Consider the following 16,436-nt stretch of genomic DNA (forward strand, 5'->3'; position numbering starts at 1 on the left):
ACTTTACTGTAGATCTACTGCAAGTGACAGTTAATCATTTACTCATAATAGTAAAATTCATGTTGATGGTTTTAGTGAAACGAGCAAGTGGACTAAAAGTTTTACCGTTGTTTAGGTAAAAATGTTTTGATTTGGGAAGCTCAGGTAGGACATAGAAGATGAATGTAAACATGTTTAACCAATTAGTTTTATTAGCACATAATTATCAATGTTATGTTTATCTAATGCGTTAAATGACAAATTGTTGCAAACAAATGTTTCTCAACATCACTGGGTAAAATGGCCCTTTGTAGAAACTTCCACTGTGATACCAGCACTACATACTAAACATAGCGTTCACATCTCATGCTCAAAGTGATGCCCATTGGCTTGCATACATAGGGTCACTCTGCGGATGAAGGATGCCCTACTTCGTGCTACAGTTTCCTCTTTGATGGCTGTACAAGCATCAATAATGCGTTGCTTCATGTCCTCTGGTGTTGTTGGTTCATGTTGGTAAACAGCTTCCTTCACTGCTCCCCAAAGAAAATAATCCAGCGGTGTAAGGTCCGGAGATTGGGCAGACCACCTAACAGGGCCACCTCGTCCAATCCACCTACCAGGGAACTTATGATTCAGAAGTCGTCGTGCTCGTAAGGCGTTATGTGCAGGGCATCCGTCATGCTGATACCACATGACCATTCTCCGGCTCAGAGGTACGGTGTCCAAGAGAACAGGAAGATTGTGTCATATAAATCTGGAGTATTGTCTGCCATTTTGGATGCCACTTATAAAGAAAGGTCCGATAATGGTATCTCCAATAATCCCACACCAAACATTAACTTTCCATGGACGTTGATGCTCTACCTGACGGAGCCATTTTGGATTGTCTGTGGACCAATAATGCATATTCCTCATATTGACAATTCCTTTGTTGGAGAATGATGCCTCACAGGTAAAGAGAACATCTGCAAAAAAATTTGGATTAGTCAGAAGTTTTTGCTGAGCCCACCGACAAAATGTTACCCTATTGCGGAAGTCATTTCCATGAAGATCCTGGTGTAAATGAACATGGTAAGGATGAAATTTATGACATTTAAGAATACACTGTGCACTTGATTGAAATTTATGATGTTTAAGAATATGCTGTGCACTTGATTTCGACACACCAACTTCACGTTCAATTTGACGTGTGATGATTTGAGGATTCACAGCTATGGTAGCGAGCACAGCAACTTCAGCACGTTCATCTGTGCATGTTCTAGGACGATGTCGAGGTCTTGGATTTAAGCTTCCCGTTTCACGTAGACGAGATGTGAGACGACCAAACATCCGGCGCGAAGGCGATGGCTTGTCAGGGAATCGTCTTCTGTACAGTCGCTCTGCCTGAACAGCATTTCGTCCACCTACAACAGGGTACAGTACAGGTGTAGAGTAGGGTAGAAAACAGATATATTAACTTAATAATCATAATGTTCGGTAACAGTACTATCAACAAACAAGAAATCTCATAATGTATTTCCCGTCAACGTACATACTCCATAGATCAGCAGCATTTCTACCATATCTTCATGTGTGTACATTATACTGTACAGTGTAAGTTCCACAACACAACGTTTATTCACAATGTGTACTACCTCAGTGTCGTCACTAGATTACTCTGATGCACGACTACACTGGCAAACTGTGTACTGCACGCCAAAGCAACAACAAATGGGATGCTCAGAGGGTGGTGGAGTACAGGAGTTTGCATGGGTCGCAAATCATAAACAAGGTGAAGTGGTAACTGTGGCAGTAGTGGGAACTACGTTGGACACTTGACTAGGTAGAGACAGGCCCTGCACGACAGGCACAATGGGTCATATAACGCATTAGATAAACCTGATTTTGGGTGTGCAGGATAAATAAGACAACCTGACGGGTGTACACCGATCGGTACTGGTTCATATTGTGTACATAGATACGTAAAACGTGCAAGAGGGAAACCATTATGTGCTTATGAGAGTTGATGGCAGCAGACCATAATATTCGTTTTGGACCTCTTGATAAGTATGGAGGTGTGATTACACATGTCAATCACATCGTGATTACAGGCAGCTTGGGGTTCACATCTGAGCCTCAGGACGTGTGCTAGCAGCGCATGTCAGGTGTTTCAAGCGTCAACTTCGCGTCTCAATATCTCGGGATGTAATGGGAATATTGCGATGCAAACAACGCCATTGTATATGTGCTTTGTCATGCTATGGATTGCTGAAGAAAAAATATAGGAGGTCCATTTAGAAAAACATAAGTTTGTGTTAAAAAACACATATGCTTTCGTTTTAGAATGTTTCCAAATATGTACATTCATGGGCCCCAGCCCTACATTGATACCGGTGAAAGTCGTTTTCCAATAGCTGTTATTGCTCCAGAGATATTTTGGGTGGAAAAGATAGCTGGGACACCCTGTATATTTCCTGGATGAGATTGTTATCAAATACTTCAAAAAGTTCTCTCTCTCTCTTCCCTTACACTTTTATCATTCCTTGAAGTCTGAAGTTGATCGAATTTTTTGTGCATGACTGTGAAGTCCAGTCATTTGGCATGTTGGGAACTACACACTATGCAGTTCTGGTCCACTAATACAGGATCATCTGTTTTCTTCTGCCATTAATTAATTTTTCTATCACTAAGTGATATCAAACCAAACTTGTAGTGAAACACCTTCCAACTTACAAAAAGTGTGATTAAGGTAAACACTGAGCTGACAAAAGTCATGGGACAGCAAAATGCACTTATACAGATGGTGGTAGTACCACATACACATGACATAAAAGGATAGTGGACTGGCAGAGCTGTCATTTGCACTCACTCAGGTGATCCATGTGAAAAGGTTTCCAATCTGATTAAGGCCACGCGATGAGAATTAACAGACTTTGACTGTGGAATGGTGTTTGGGGATAGATGCATGGGACATTCCATTTTGGAGCTCTTAGGGAATTCAATATTCCAAGACACACAGTGTCAAGAGTGTGTCGAGAACACCAAATGTCAGGCATTACCTCCCACCACGGACAAGGCTGCGGCCGACGGCCTTCACTTAATGGCTGAGATCAGCTGCGTTTGTGTTGAATTGTCTGTGGTAACTGACAAGCAGAAATGTGTAAAATAATTGCAGATATCAGTATGGGATATACAATAAATGTATCTGGCTGTGTTTACATGGAATGGACTGGGTTCGATGATCTAACTGAACTGATCATTGAACTGTGTGTGTGTGTGTGTGTGTGTGTGTGTGTGTGTGCGCATGTCTCGTCTATTTCTGACAAAGGCCTTATTGGCTGAAAGCTTTATTTGTGACAGTCTTTTTGTTGTGCCTATCTGCGATTCAGCATCTCCTCTATATGGTGAGTGGCAACTTTCCTTTTGATTATACTGTTACATTCCATCCTGGTTTTCCACTGTTTGATTTTATTTTGATAATCATCATTATAAATCTATGACACTCAGGTCAAGAAGAAGGAAAAAACACAGGATCATAAGGAGAAGGTCAAAAATAGAAAATGTTTTCACTGAATAAATACTGAAAGGGAAACAATTAGTAAATGACTATAATGAGAACAGCAATAGATAAAAGGTAATGCTTTTTAATAACAATGATAAAAATGTTGTCTTATAGTGTAACAACAAAGTGCCAGAGACTGATGCAGTATAAAAGTGAATGACAAACTACATTATAGTTGTATGTTACTTAAGCCTCTAAAACTGTCCAAGGTTTGTCTAGTTTACAAACCAGATATTCTAGTCAACTGCGATGCATATTAGCCTCTTCCTTCGGCCATATCAACTCTATTTTCACCAGCAAGTTTCAGCAAGTTAAAGAAAAAGGGGGCATTACGTTGTAATGCTAATATCACAGTTTTTCTTGTTCATTACAAAATATACCATAGTACTAAAATGACTTTGTATCAGACCCCTTTTTTCAGAATTTTTTTTTTTAATTTATTTGTTGTCCACTGCAGAATTTATTACGGTATCCAAAATAACTGTCTGCACAACCAATAATGTCCACATATAAAGATGAGTTCTCTGGGCTGTTGCTCCACGTAATATCCAGTAACACACACACAAAAAACAAAAAAAAAAACAAAATCTGAACTTGAAAGGACACCAAAGGTGTAACAAGAACAACTTACATTCCACTACAAATAAGGATTTCATATTTTTCACAAGTCTGTAAGAGGTAATCAAAGGCAAACTGAATAATAATCACAATTAAATCATCATTTATTACTTTCAAAATAATTTTTGAGTTCACCCAGTGCTTTACTTCTGTGGGATATTTGATTTTTCACATCTTTTGGCAATTCAGCATATGTTTTTTCATATCCATCTGGCTGGAAACAGGGATCCCAGCCAAAGTCTCTTGGTCCCCTAGGGCTCACTATTGTACCAAATGTCTTCCCTCTAAAAAGAATGACATCATCATTTTCACCTCCTGGTGAAAATGCAAATGTGCATACAGCATACGCAGTTTTATCTTCCCAACCAGCCAGGAGGCGGTGTAAACCTTCAGGTCCAAGTTTATCTAAAAACCATTTTATGTATGGTCCTAAAACATAAGAAAGTAGAAAAAATTAATAGACTGATGATAAATTTGTACTGAAAGTTGGTAAAACACAACATTTTCACAAAGGCACTGTTAAAATACTTAATCATGTGAGTAAATTATAAAAACAGTCTGGAAAATCTGATTTTTTTTATAAAAAAAAAAAACCATACCCACATGATATTAGAAGTCGGCCACAACACAAAATTTCTCTTCCTTGTTACTCAGTTTGATTTCCTTGCTACTCAGTTTATTGGTCATTTTAACGACTCCACAGAGCTCCTTAAAACAGTTTCACTTTAGTTTGATGGTAAGGCCATTAGGTGGGATTCCATGAGCCAAGCAACAATGCAGGAAAGGTATGTGGGACTGGGCTCTGGCTACGGGTAAGGAGACTTTTCTGTATTGAAGCAGATGGAAGGAGCAAGGATCCATGGTGTGGAAAAATGCGAAAAATTATGTAAATAATGTAGAATAACGTCCAAAAAATTTCGCAAAAATACACTCAAATACGTGTGAAAATATACAAAAAGGATGAAATGGATGCAAAAGGGGGGAACAAGATGAAATCGGAGTCGACAATAGCGAAACGCAAAAACTCGCTAAAATTGGCAAGAAGTCACAAGGATCAAAGTAAAGAATAACTAATAAAATTGTTAGCAGGTCTGTGGGTTGATACATGTGAAGAAGGGGGACGGCAGATGGGACTGGATGGTGGAAATAATGGGGGCGAACTGGGATAGAACAGAGAAAGTGTAGGGGGTGAAGAGGGGTTCGTAGGATGAGATACAATATCATGTGACACTGGAAAGGTGCGAGAGTAAACACGTAAGAATACGTGAAATGACACAGGGACAGTGATCAATTTGAAAGTATAGGATTAATTATATCGGCGGGAGTAAGGTGGGACATAAGAGGCTGCATCAACAATCAGTGTGGTTTTGCAGCCATCTGTTGTAAGCGGCCGAGACAGATGACACAGTGTCGCTCGTAAGTACAGCATGCAGTGCGGTTTGTAAGGCGAGAAGAGAAACACAGGAAAGACAAGAGAGAGGACGAACATTGAGTACAGTAATGCAAAAGTAAATAGTAACAAAGGAAAACAGCACTGGGTTAGATTTGAAGAAAAGCCATCAGGCAAAATTCAAACAATGGAAAATCCAGGATGGAATGTAACAATATCATGAAAAGGAAAGTTGCTACTCACCATACACAGATGCACTCATGCAAATGCAACTTTCACACACGACTACAGTTTCAGGCAACAGAAACCACACTGCGAGCAGCAGCACCAGTGCGTGATGGGAGTGGCAACTGGGTGGGGGAAAGGAGGACGCTGGGGCAGAGAGGGGGAGGGATAGTATGGTCGGGATAGTGGACAGTGAAGTGATGCAGGTTGGGTAGCAGGCAGGGGTGAAGAGGGGAGGGGGAAGTAGCGGCAAAGGAGAGAAGTACAGCCTAGCCACCCACAGTGGTTGCATCTGTGGTGACGAGCAGTTCCTCTTGAAATATACCGAGCGTCTGACTGAAACCTTCACTGAACATAATTATCCTCCCAACCTTGTACAAAAACAAATCTCCCGTGCCTTATCTTTCCAGTCTCCCACCACCTCCCAAGGACCCGCCATCCAGCCGCAGAGGAGCATTCCCTTCGTAACTCAGTACCACCCAGGACTGGAGCAACTGAATTCCACTCTCCGCCAGCATTTCAATTACCTCTTGTTGTGCCCCGAAATGAGAAAAGTCCTGCCCACTATCCTTCCCAACCCTCCCATAGTGGTATTCTGCCGTCCACCAATCCTACACAATATACTCGTCCATTCTTACGCAACCCCTGCTCCCAATCCCTTACCTCATGGCTCATACCCCTGTATTAGGGACCTAGATACAAGACCTGTCCCATAAATCCCCACCACCACTACCTACTCCAGTAGGGTCACTAACATCACCTATCCCATCGAAGGCAGGGCAACCTGTGAAACCAGTCATGTGATCTACAAGCCAATCTGCAACCACTGTGCTGCATTCCATGTATGTATGACAACCAGCAAGCAGTCTGTCCGCATGAATGGCCACCGACAAACTGTGGCCAAAAGACAAGTGGACCACCCTGTTGCTGAACAAGCTCCCACACATGATATCCTTCATTTCGATGACTGCTTCATAGCCTGTGCCATATGGATCCTTCCCACCAACACCAGCTTTTCTGAATTGCACAAGTGGGAACCTTCCCTGCATTAAAATCCTACGTTTCTGTAACCCTCCTGGCCTTAACCTTCGTTAGTAGCTGCCCTCACCCATCCAGTGCCTTCCCTGCTCCCATTCCAGCACTATACAGCCGTCATTCCACCACCACTCCCAGTCTTTTTTTATTTATTCTATTTTTAACTTTAGTTTGTATGATTCAGAAAAATTCAAGGTAGAAAAGATACTATTTGCATATGACTAAATCTGCAATTCAAGTCAGATAACCTTTGGATTCCTGTTGCCATTGTGCGAATGTTGAGATCAGCTTTTCACACAATGCACACTTACGGTTCTATCGTCACCCCATAGAAAATAGTATTTGTAGCATAAGCCAGTTATTCTGTCAATAAAACTCAACATGTGACAACTAATTAATATTAGAAATTACAAAAAAAGTCTAGGCAAGTTTCAGTTTTGACAGAGGCACAAGTGTATTATCATTAAGAAACAAGAAGTGATAAATAAATACAGATTTGTAACTCAGAGAGAAAACTTATGAATCTTTGTTGTTGAAAAGTAACTAACACTAGATGAATTACTGTCAACATTTTCACAATTTTCACTGATAAAATAACGATGTGCTGCTAGATCACAACATACTTTACTATCGCAGGAATGTTCCCCAAAGTTCACTGTGTTAAATACAGTGTTAGTATAAATAGCGTATAACAGTTTAACGAGACCAGTACTTAATTATTAAAATAAAATAATTCTTTTTACAGCTGATATCACTAGCATAACTATGAAACAAATTTACAGGATACTATAACAAAATGCAAAATGACTCTTGAGTCTATCATTTAGTGGCTTGAACCAACAGGCTAACTACAATATGTATTCTGTATATACAAAATACTACTTTTTACATCAGAAAATAAGATCAATTCATTAAAAATTAGTAGTTCCAGAGGAGTGGTCTGCTGCCCAACAGATTTCGGTAACAGTTCTGAAGCGAATGCCATGAAGTGTCTCTTTCAATTTATGAATGAAGCTGAAGTCAAAAGGGCTTAAGTCTGGGGAGTGTCGTGGGTGGTACAGCACTTCCCAGCCCAATCGGTCAAACAAATCAGACACAACTTGTGCCAAATGCAACTGAGCATTGTCCTGCAAAATGATGGGCACGCTCTGCAGAAAATGCCTCTGCTTCTTTCTCTAAGCTGGTCACAGGCTGTGTTCCAAAAATGAACAGACTTGAGAAAGATGTGGCAACACTTTCTGCAGGACCCACCCATCATCTTGTAGGACAATGCACAGGTGCATATGGCTCAAGTTGTGACTAATTTGTTCAGTTAGTGGGGCAGGGAAGTGAAGTACCACCCACCACACTCCCCTTATGACTTCAACTTAATTCTTAAATTGAAGGAAGCACTTCATGGCATTCACTTTAGAACTGTTATGGATATTTGTCAGGCAATAGACCACCCCACTCAAACTGTAAACTCAAATGATGCTAAAAATTGTATGGTACGGCTTCCACATCGCTTGCTACAGGTTATACACAATGATGATGACTACTCTGCAGGACACTAAAACTGAGTTACAACCCTCGTATATACTGGAGCAATATAATACAAATATTACACTTCTGTTATTAAAAGGAAAGTTGCTACTCACCATCTAGCAGAGATGGTGAGTCACAGATAGGCACAACAAAAAGACTCTCACAATTAAAGCTTTCAACTATCGACCTCTAGTCTCAGGCAACTGAAACCACGCTACAAGCAGCAGCACAAGTGCATGGTGGGAGTGGCAAATGAATGGGAGTGGGGAGAGTGGTGGACAGTGAAGTGCTGCAGGTTAGACGGAGGGCAGAGGAGAGGTGGAGAGGGGGGGGGGGGAGGGAGGAAGTAGTGGAAAAGAAAAGAAATAAAAGGACTGGGTGTGTGGTGGAATGACAGCTGTGTAGTTCTGGAATAGAACAGGGAAAAGGCTGAATGGATGAGGACAGTGACTAACAAAGGTTGAGGCCAGGAGGGTTATGGGAACGTAGGGTGTATTGCAGGGAAAGTTCCCATATGGGCAATTCAGAAAAGCTGATGATGGTGGGAAGGATACATATGGCACACACTGTGACACAGTGATTGAAACGAACAATATTATGTTTGGCAGTGTGTTCAGCAATAGGGTGGTCCACTTGTTTCTTGGCCACAGTTTGTCGGTGACCATTCATACGGGCAGACAGTTTGCTGGTTGTCATGCCTACATAGAAAGGAGCACAATGGTTGCAACTTAGCTTGTAGACCACATGACTGGTTTCACAGGTAGCCCTGCCTTTGATGGGATAGGTGATGTTAGTAACCAGACTTGAGTAGGCGGTGGAGGGAGGATGTATGAGACAGGTCTTGCATCTAGGTCTATTACAGGGGTCAGAGCCATGAGGTAAGGGATTGGGAGCAGGGGTTGTGTAAGGATGGACGAGTATATCGTGTAAGTTTGGTGGACGACAGAATACCACTGCGGGATGGGTGGGAAGGATAGTAGGCAGGACATTTCTCATTTCAGGTTACGACGAGAGGTAACCAGTCCTGGGTGGTTGCTCCAGTCCTGGGTGGTACTGAGTTACGAGGGGAATGCTCCTCTGTGGCCGGAAGGTAGGATTTCAGGAGGTGGTGGGAGACTGGAAAGATAAGGTACAGGAGATTTGTTTTTGCACGAGGTTGGGAGGATAATTATGGTCAGTGACGGCTTCAGTGAGATACTTGGTATATTTTGAGAGGGACTGTTCCGTCACTGCAGATGTGATGACCACGGGTGGCTAGACTGTACAGAAGGGCTTCTTGGTGTGGAATGGCTGGCAGCTGTCGAAGTGGAGGTATTGCTGGTGGTTAGTAGGCTTGATATGGACGGAGGTACAGATGTAACCATCTTTGAGGAGGAGGTCAATCTACGAAAGTGGCTTGTTGGGTTGAGTAGGACTAGGTGAAGCAAATGGGGGAGAAGTTGTTGAGGTTCTGGAGAAAGGTGGATACAGTGTCCTCACCTTCGATCCAGATCGAGGGTGAACAGAGAGAGCAGAACTGCACTGAGCCAAGCAGAAGGAAGCAAATGCCTCTGCCCAACAGTAACTCAAGAGGGGTACTACTGAATCTACACAAGAATTGCTGAGGTACCAATACAGCCACAACTTTTTAGTGACCAAACGATTTTTATGTTCTATCTAAGAGATGAGTTGGCAAAACTGATGTCCGGTAGTGGAGTGTGCATTGCCTCTATATGTACAGGGTTATTACAAATGATTGAAGCGATTTCACAGCTCTACAATAACTTTATTATTTGAGATATTTTCACAATGCTTTGCACACACATACAAAAACTCAAAAAGTTTTTTTAGACATTCACAAATGTTTGATATGTGCCCCTTTAGTGATTCGGCAGACATCAAGCCGATAATCAAGTTCCTCCCACACTCGGCGCAGCATGTCCCCATCAATGAGTTCGAAAGCATCGTTGATGCGAGCTCGCAGTTCTGGCACGTTTCTTGGTAGAGGAGGTTTAAACACCGAATCTTTCACATAACCCCACAGAAAGAAATCACATGGGGTTAAGTCGGGAGAGCGTGGAGGCCATGACATGAATTGCTGATCATGATCTCCACCACGACCGATCCATCGGTTTTCCAATCTCCTGTTTAAGAAATGCCGAACATCATGATGGAAGTGCGGTGGAGCACCATCCTGTTGAAAGATGAAGTCGGTGCTGTCGGTCTCCAGTTGTGGCATGAGCCAATTTTCCAGCATGTCCAGATACACATGTCCTGTAACGTTTTTTTCACAGAAGAAAAACGGGCCATAAACTTTAAACCGTGAGATTGCACAAAACACATTAACTTTTGGGTGAATTGCGAATTTGCTGCACGAATGCGTGAGGATTCTCTACCGCCCAGATTCGCACATTGTGTCTGTTCACTTCACCATTAAGAAAAAATGTTGCTTCATCACTGAAAACAAGTTTCGCACTGAACGCATCCTCTTCCATGAGCTGTTGCAACCGCGCCGAAAATTCGAAGCGTTTGACTTTGTCATCGGGTGTCAGGGCTTGTAGCAATTGTAAACGGTAAGGCTTCTGCTTTAGCCTTTTCCGTAAGATTTTCCAAACCGTTGGCTGTGGTACGCTTAGCTCCCTGCTTGCTTTATTCGTCGATTTCCGCGGGCTACACGTGAAACTTGCCCGCACGCGTTCAACCGTTTCTTCGCTCACTGCAGGCCGACCCGTTGATTTCCCCTTACAGAGGCATCCAGAAGCTTTAAACTGCGCATACCATCGCAGAATGGAGTTAGCAGTTGGTGGATCTTTGTTGAACTTCGTCCTGAAGTGTCGTTGCACTGTTATGACTGACTGATGTGAGTGCATTTCAAGCACGACATACGCTTTCTCGGCTTCTGTCGCCATTTTGTCTCACTGCGCTCTCGACTGCTCTGGCGGCAGAAACCTGAAGTGCGGCTTCAGCCGAACAAAACTTCATGAGTTTTTCTACTTATCTGTAGTGTGTCGTGACCATATGTCAATGAATGGAGCTACAGTGAATTTATGAAATCGCTTCAATCATTTGTAATAGCCCTGTAAGTTTATTGGACCTGCTTTCAATGGATCACTTTTTGCTTTTCAGCTACTGTTAAAAAAATTCATCGAATTCAGTAGAAAATTATTTGAATTTCACACCTTTCTCGCTGCTATTTCTATCTGGCATTTCAATTCCATATGCCTCGCCAAATTTATTTGTTTCATCCATTTACTTGTTCGAAACTGTCATCGCCTTGTTCTATGAATTTTTACACAGTACATGGTTTTTCCTTTTTGATGACTTGATGAATAATTTTACATTACAGCTTATAGTGAATTTTTAAATCTAGGTTGGAGCTAGTCCTTTGCATTAAGTAAAATCCTCTCTTCCTAGCACAAGATATTTTGACAGATGTTAGCCACCCTTTTTCCTCGGCTTCCACTGTATATGCATCTGCCCTGTTGTGTAGGGAGTGTTGATTTATAATATTTAAGAATTTTTTGGTGGAAGAAGTTTCTTATCTAACGTGTGTCCTTTGTAGGCTATTACACATTTCTGGGACTTCCAGATGATGTTTTGTTATGCATAGCGCATCCACAGAAACATCTTTAGAGTTTTCAGTGTCCTGCACTGATATGAGAAACTAGTTTTTCTTATTGAATGAGCTCATATTCATCATCATCATCATCATCATCATCATCATCATCATCATTTAAGACTGATTATGCCTTTCAGCGTTCAGTCTGGAGCATAGCCCACCCCCCCCCCCCCCCCTTATACAATTCCTCCATGATCCCCTATTCAGTGCTAACATTGGTGCCTCTTCTGATGTTAAACCTATTACTTCAAAATCATTCTTAATCGAATACAGGTACCTTCTCCTCGGTCTGCCCTGACTCCTCCTACCCTCTACTGCTGAATCCATGAGTCTTGCCAAGTCGTATCTTAGGAGTCCCTGGTTTGTCAGTTAGAGGTGGGACTCCGTCACCTCCAAAGGTCCGAGGCATTTTGCTCTGATTGTTGCCAGCATCATATTTAAAGTACCAGGGAAGCAGGGTGCTAGCCTTACTTGCGCCGAGTCCCATTGGGTTTTACCCCTAACGGCTGAGGAACTAACCGGTGGGTTTGGTAGTCTTTGCCGTATGAGCACAAAGGTGACCACGACTCAGAATATGTCCGAGATGCCCAGCCTTATTCCAAAGTAACTGGTATCCCGACTGTCGGGACCACTTACTTGGTCACTCATACGTTGCCCGTGGTTCATGAACTAGGACATGACTACAGGAACCCATGCCATGAACCACGAGCTCATATTCTGATGGAAAAATTAAAATGTATGACGACTGTTAACCTTTGAACTGTCCAAGTTGTCGTCTTTTGTGTCTCCATTTATTATTGCAACCATGTGTAAAATTTCATCTTCACTTAAAACATCCAGACTGATCGGCCTTGGTCAATATGTAAAACTTTCCCCTCACATTTTATCTCTGGCTGCGGGAGACATCCTTGGAGGTGAAGTAGCAAACTAAATTTATTTGGCAGCTTTGCTTTGTGGGCACTTATTATAAAAAAGGACTAATTAAAATATTGAAAACCATGTGGATTGGACAGTGTTCTGGTTACCGAGAAAGTTCTTGGAAATTAGTTGTGGTCATATTCTCTTAACCAAAACATTCAGATGTAGACTATCCCATGTATGGTGCCACCATGCGAGAGGCAACAGAAATCACAAAAATGTGTGATCACCTCCATCTACTGAGCGACACTAAAAGTTTTACATTAAAAGTTCAACAGAATGCTTCATCCAGGGCTTGTCATATCACCCAATGCATGAGAAAATCTTTGCATCTGTGTGAGGAGCATTCCCAGCAATGTACCTCATGTCATCCCCAATTGTGTAACTGAGGTTACTGTCCATTCTGTTCCGGGCACCCCCAATAAACACTACATGATCTTCCTTATCAAGATGCTTCTCCAGAGAATCTAAATCACAGGTGATCTTCCTTATCAAGATGTTTTTTCCAGAGAACCTAAATCATAGGTGAAATCACTGAGCCCATCACTTGCCATAAAAATACTGATTACATAGTGTTATGTGGAAAAAGTGGGTTACAAAATTAACCGTAACAACATTAAGGGAAATGACCAAGAGAGTTGACATGATGATAAGCATTAGGACAGGTAAATGACTGAACCACAGACAAACTTTACAGATCAGGAAAGAGGTTCAAGAGATGCTAAATTTAGTTTAGATGGCCCTAACAGTTTCACTATTCTGGAGACAGTAGACAGAAGTGTGCAGTCAATGCAAGTAGTTTGGGAACACTCAAGACAGAGAAAAATGTGCAAGATAATCTTAGCAGTAGTCAGAGGGTGAAAAGGACAAAGAATGTCCTCAGACCAGAATGCATGCTGATCTGAGCTGCTGGCTGGAGATGGCAGCCGTGTGTGCGTGAGATGTGTTTGCTTGTGTGAATGAAGAGTGTGACAAAGGCTGTGGCTGAAAACTTATGTGTAAGTTTATTTTAATTGTGGCTGTGTGCAACTTAACATTTCATCTTTACAGTAAGTAGAATTCTATCTTTTCCTATATCGTTGATATTCCAACCTGGAGTTTCCATCGTTTGACAACAAAATTAAGTAGGTCTATACAGATAGTTTCACTAGTGAATTTAAGAGCGATTCTAAAGTGGTACAATTTCTTTAATAACATAAGCGAATAGTATTTGTAAATGTCAATGTCTCTAAAATCCTATCCTGAAAGAAAATGGAAGAAAAGGATCAATCAAGGCTTCCCTGAGCACTGTTTTCTGACCATTTCAGAAATGTGAAATTTACAGCTATTTCATGTATATACAACAGGCAGGTGCCAGTAATTAATACAACTGATAACAGGAAACCTTGATATCACTAACAATGGTGTTTACTAGATCACAAAGATGCAGTTTACAGTAACTTCAGCTTTCTATTACTGAATTATTTTATCTGTTCCATGTACCTGAAAGTTTTTCTTAATATTAGTACTACAAAACACATGCAGTTGAAAGGATAAATGAAGATATACAGGTTCCTCACAATTTGGCAGTTATTCAGGACCTGTCAACAAACATGCAAAGAATGTGGAGAAATTACAGTATGAGACAAATATCATACATAATAACCAAACTACTGAAAAGAATTACCAGTAAAGGATAGAAATAACCCTCACTTATAGTGAATCTTGCATGTCAGAATTTTTTATGGGTAATGAAAGTGTTTTACAAACCAGGTAGTCCACCCAAAGCATTGAAACACAGACAAGTATCCTCGATCATTACTGGACCTTTCACAATTGCTGCTGCTGCCTTGCACTTGTTAATGCATATTTCATCTACTTCACCTTGATACTCAGGCAAATCAATTTTCTGACTTGCAAGCTGAAATAATCAGAAGGTAAAGTAAATTAAAATTATTGTTAAAAGTGACAATAGACGTACAGTAACAGTAGGAATTCATTCAACAAATAAACTGCCTAACACAGCAGATGCATTAGGTTACATCTTTATTTTCTGGTTATGCCATACATATTAACGGTGAATGAGGTACAAGCTATTGATCTATATACCGTATCTCACCAACTACTTAATTTCCCCCAGGCGTGGTGTCCTCATACAAGTATGCATAAAGAGGTGCATTTTAAGTTATTATGTTCAATGCTCACAACGCTGAGATAATTTGCGATGCGGTTCTTTATACTGAATGCCGTAATGCAATATACAGTGCGTATAACTAATATACCTAAACTAAATACGAGAAAAAGCAAGTTATAATCGAGGAATCATATGGCAGTACTGCAGTAGTAAAATACGAAGTCTTGAACGGCGGCATGTCAACAATAAGTGTGAAATTTCACAGCTCGGCAAACAAAATTTTGTTTGGAATGTCAGAATGAATTTTTATCAATCATTAAATTCGGAAGCTAAAAAGTGTGGGAATTATTTTGGAGTCCAAACTGTCATGTGCTGCGTAGAAATCCCGATCATAACCCTCGCCTGATTATCTCTACATGCACTAACTAGGTACTGTATACCATAACCTAGTAAGCAAAATAATAGTCGCAACTTGCCTCGTACGGTAAACTTTTACCAAGAATTGCTACAACTTCCTCTAACTTCTTAGCGTTACCAGTAACAAACACTAGTGAACGAGACATACTCTTGGACAACTGTCATTCAGTCTCGCGATCTGTAGGTTCTGTACTGCACAACAACCTATATATGCGTACCGGTATGTACGAATATGCCGAGGTACAGATTTTAGTTTATTTGCTGAACTTAATAATTGTTTAATCTCATTATGACCAAGAGACGAACTACTGTCGTTAGCTCAATGTGGAAATTTCGTTTTCTTTTAAAATGTGTTCGTTTCACTTGCTTTCTGCTAGTGTTCACACATTTGTAATCGTTGTAGTGAGTACTCCTGCCACAGTAAAGTTGAGATATATGTGTCGGAAAGCATTTCTATAGTCTAACGCAAATAGTAATTCAGCAAAAAATATAATGTTGTTCGAATGTGAATAAAATAAATAAATAAAAATACAAAAACGGAACATTTACCAGTAACTGTTAAAAATACAGTTCGTAGCCGCAACAATTTATCAGTTTTCCCGTTGCTTTCTACATGTACAGACCAAGTGATCTCTATATAGGCGTCACTGAATAGACGTCAGTGCTACAATAAAATTTGAGCCCAAGGGTTTTGTCTCAAGCCACTCTGTGACGTGGGGAGAAGTTGATTCTCGAGGACCGCTGCTGCTACGTCGCTCGCCGTTTCTTCTCACGAGTTCGAGTTCTTTCGTAGATTCGTCTTGATTGGCGCCTGTGGTGATTCGTTGCCGTTTCTGCTCGCCGACCAAGAAGTCGTCGACGCCGCATGCAGAGATCAACGAATTCGGAGAAGTGTCGTCACTTCGCTTGCCTTCGTCGCTCGCAGCTGGGACAACGAACAATACGGCACCAGTCTCATCACTATCATGTAGCGAAATGCAGGAGTCAAATGCTGCCTCCGCTATCAGCAAACTGTTGTGTAGCCATCTCATTCACTATGAGTCCATCGACACTTCTTCTCAGCCGTTCTCATGTG

At 41.3% G+C, this 16,436-nt stretch overlaps 1 protein-coding gene across 1 annotated transcript; it reads right to left on the reverse strand.

Annotated features, from left to right (window-relative positions):
- Positions 1-3,589: 3,589 nt before the first annotated feature.
- Positions 3,590-15,761, reverse strand: LOC126191341 (inosine triphosphate pyrophosphatase). The gene is made up of 3 exons (XM_049932176.1): positions 15,421-15,761; positions 14,581-14,731; positions 3,590-4,570 (listed from the first exon to the last, which is right to left on the reverse strand). The coding sequence occupies exons 1-3, from the start codon at positions 15,505-15,507 to the stop codon at positions 4,242-4,244; spliced, it is 567 nt and encodes a 188-aa protein (XP_049788133.1). The 5' UTR covers positions 15,508-15,761; the 3' UTR covers positions 3,590-4,241.
- Between the last annotated feature and the right edge of the window lie 675 nt (positions 15,762-16,436).

This window comes from Schistocerca cancellata, chromosome 6 (assembly GCF_023864275.1).
Source record: "Schistocerca cancellata isolate TAMUIC-IGC-003103 chromosome 6, iqSchCanc2.1, whole genome shotgun sequence".
Classification (NCBI taxonomy): domain Eukaryota; kingdom Metazoa; phylum Arthropoda; class Insecta; order Orthoptera; family Acrididae; genus Schistocerca; species Schistocerca cancellata.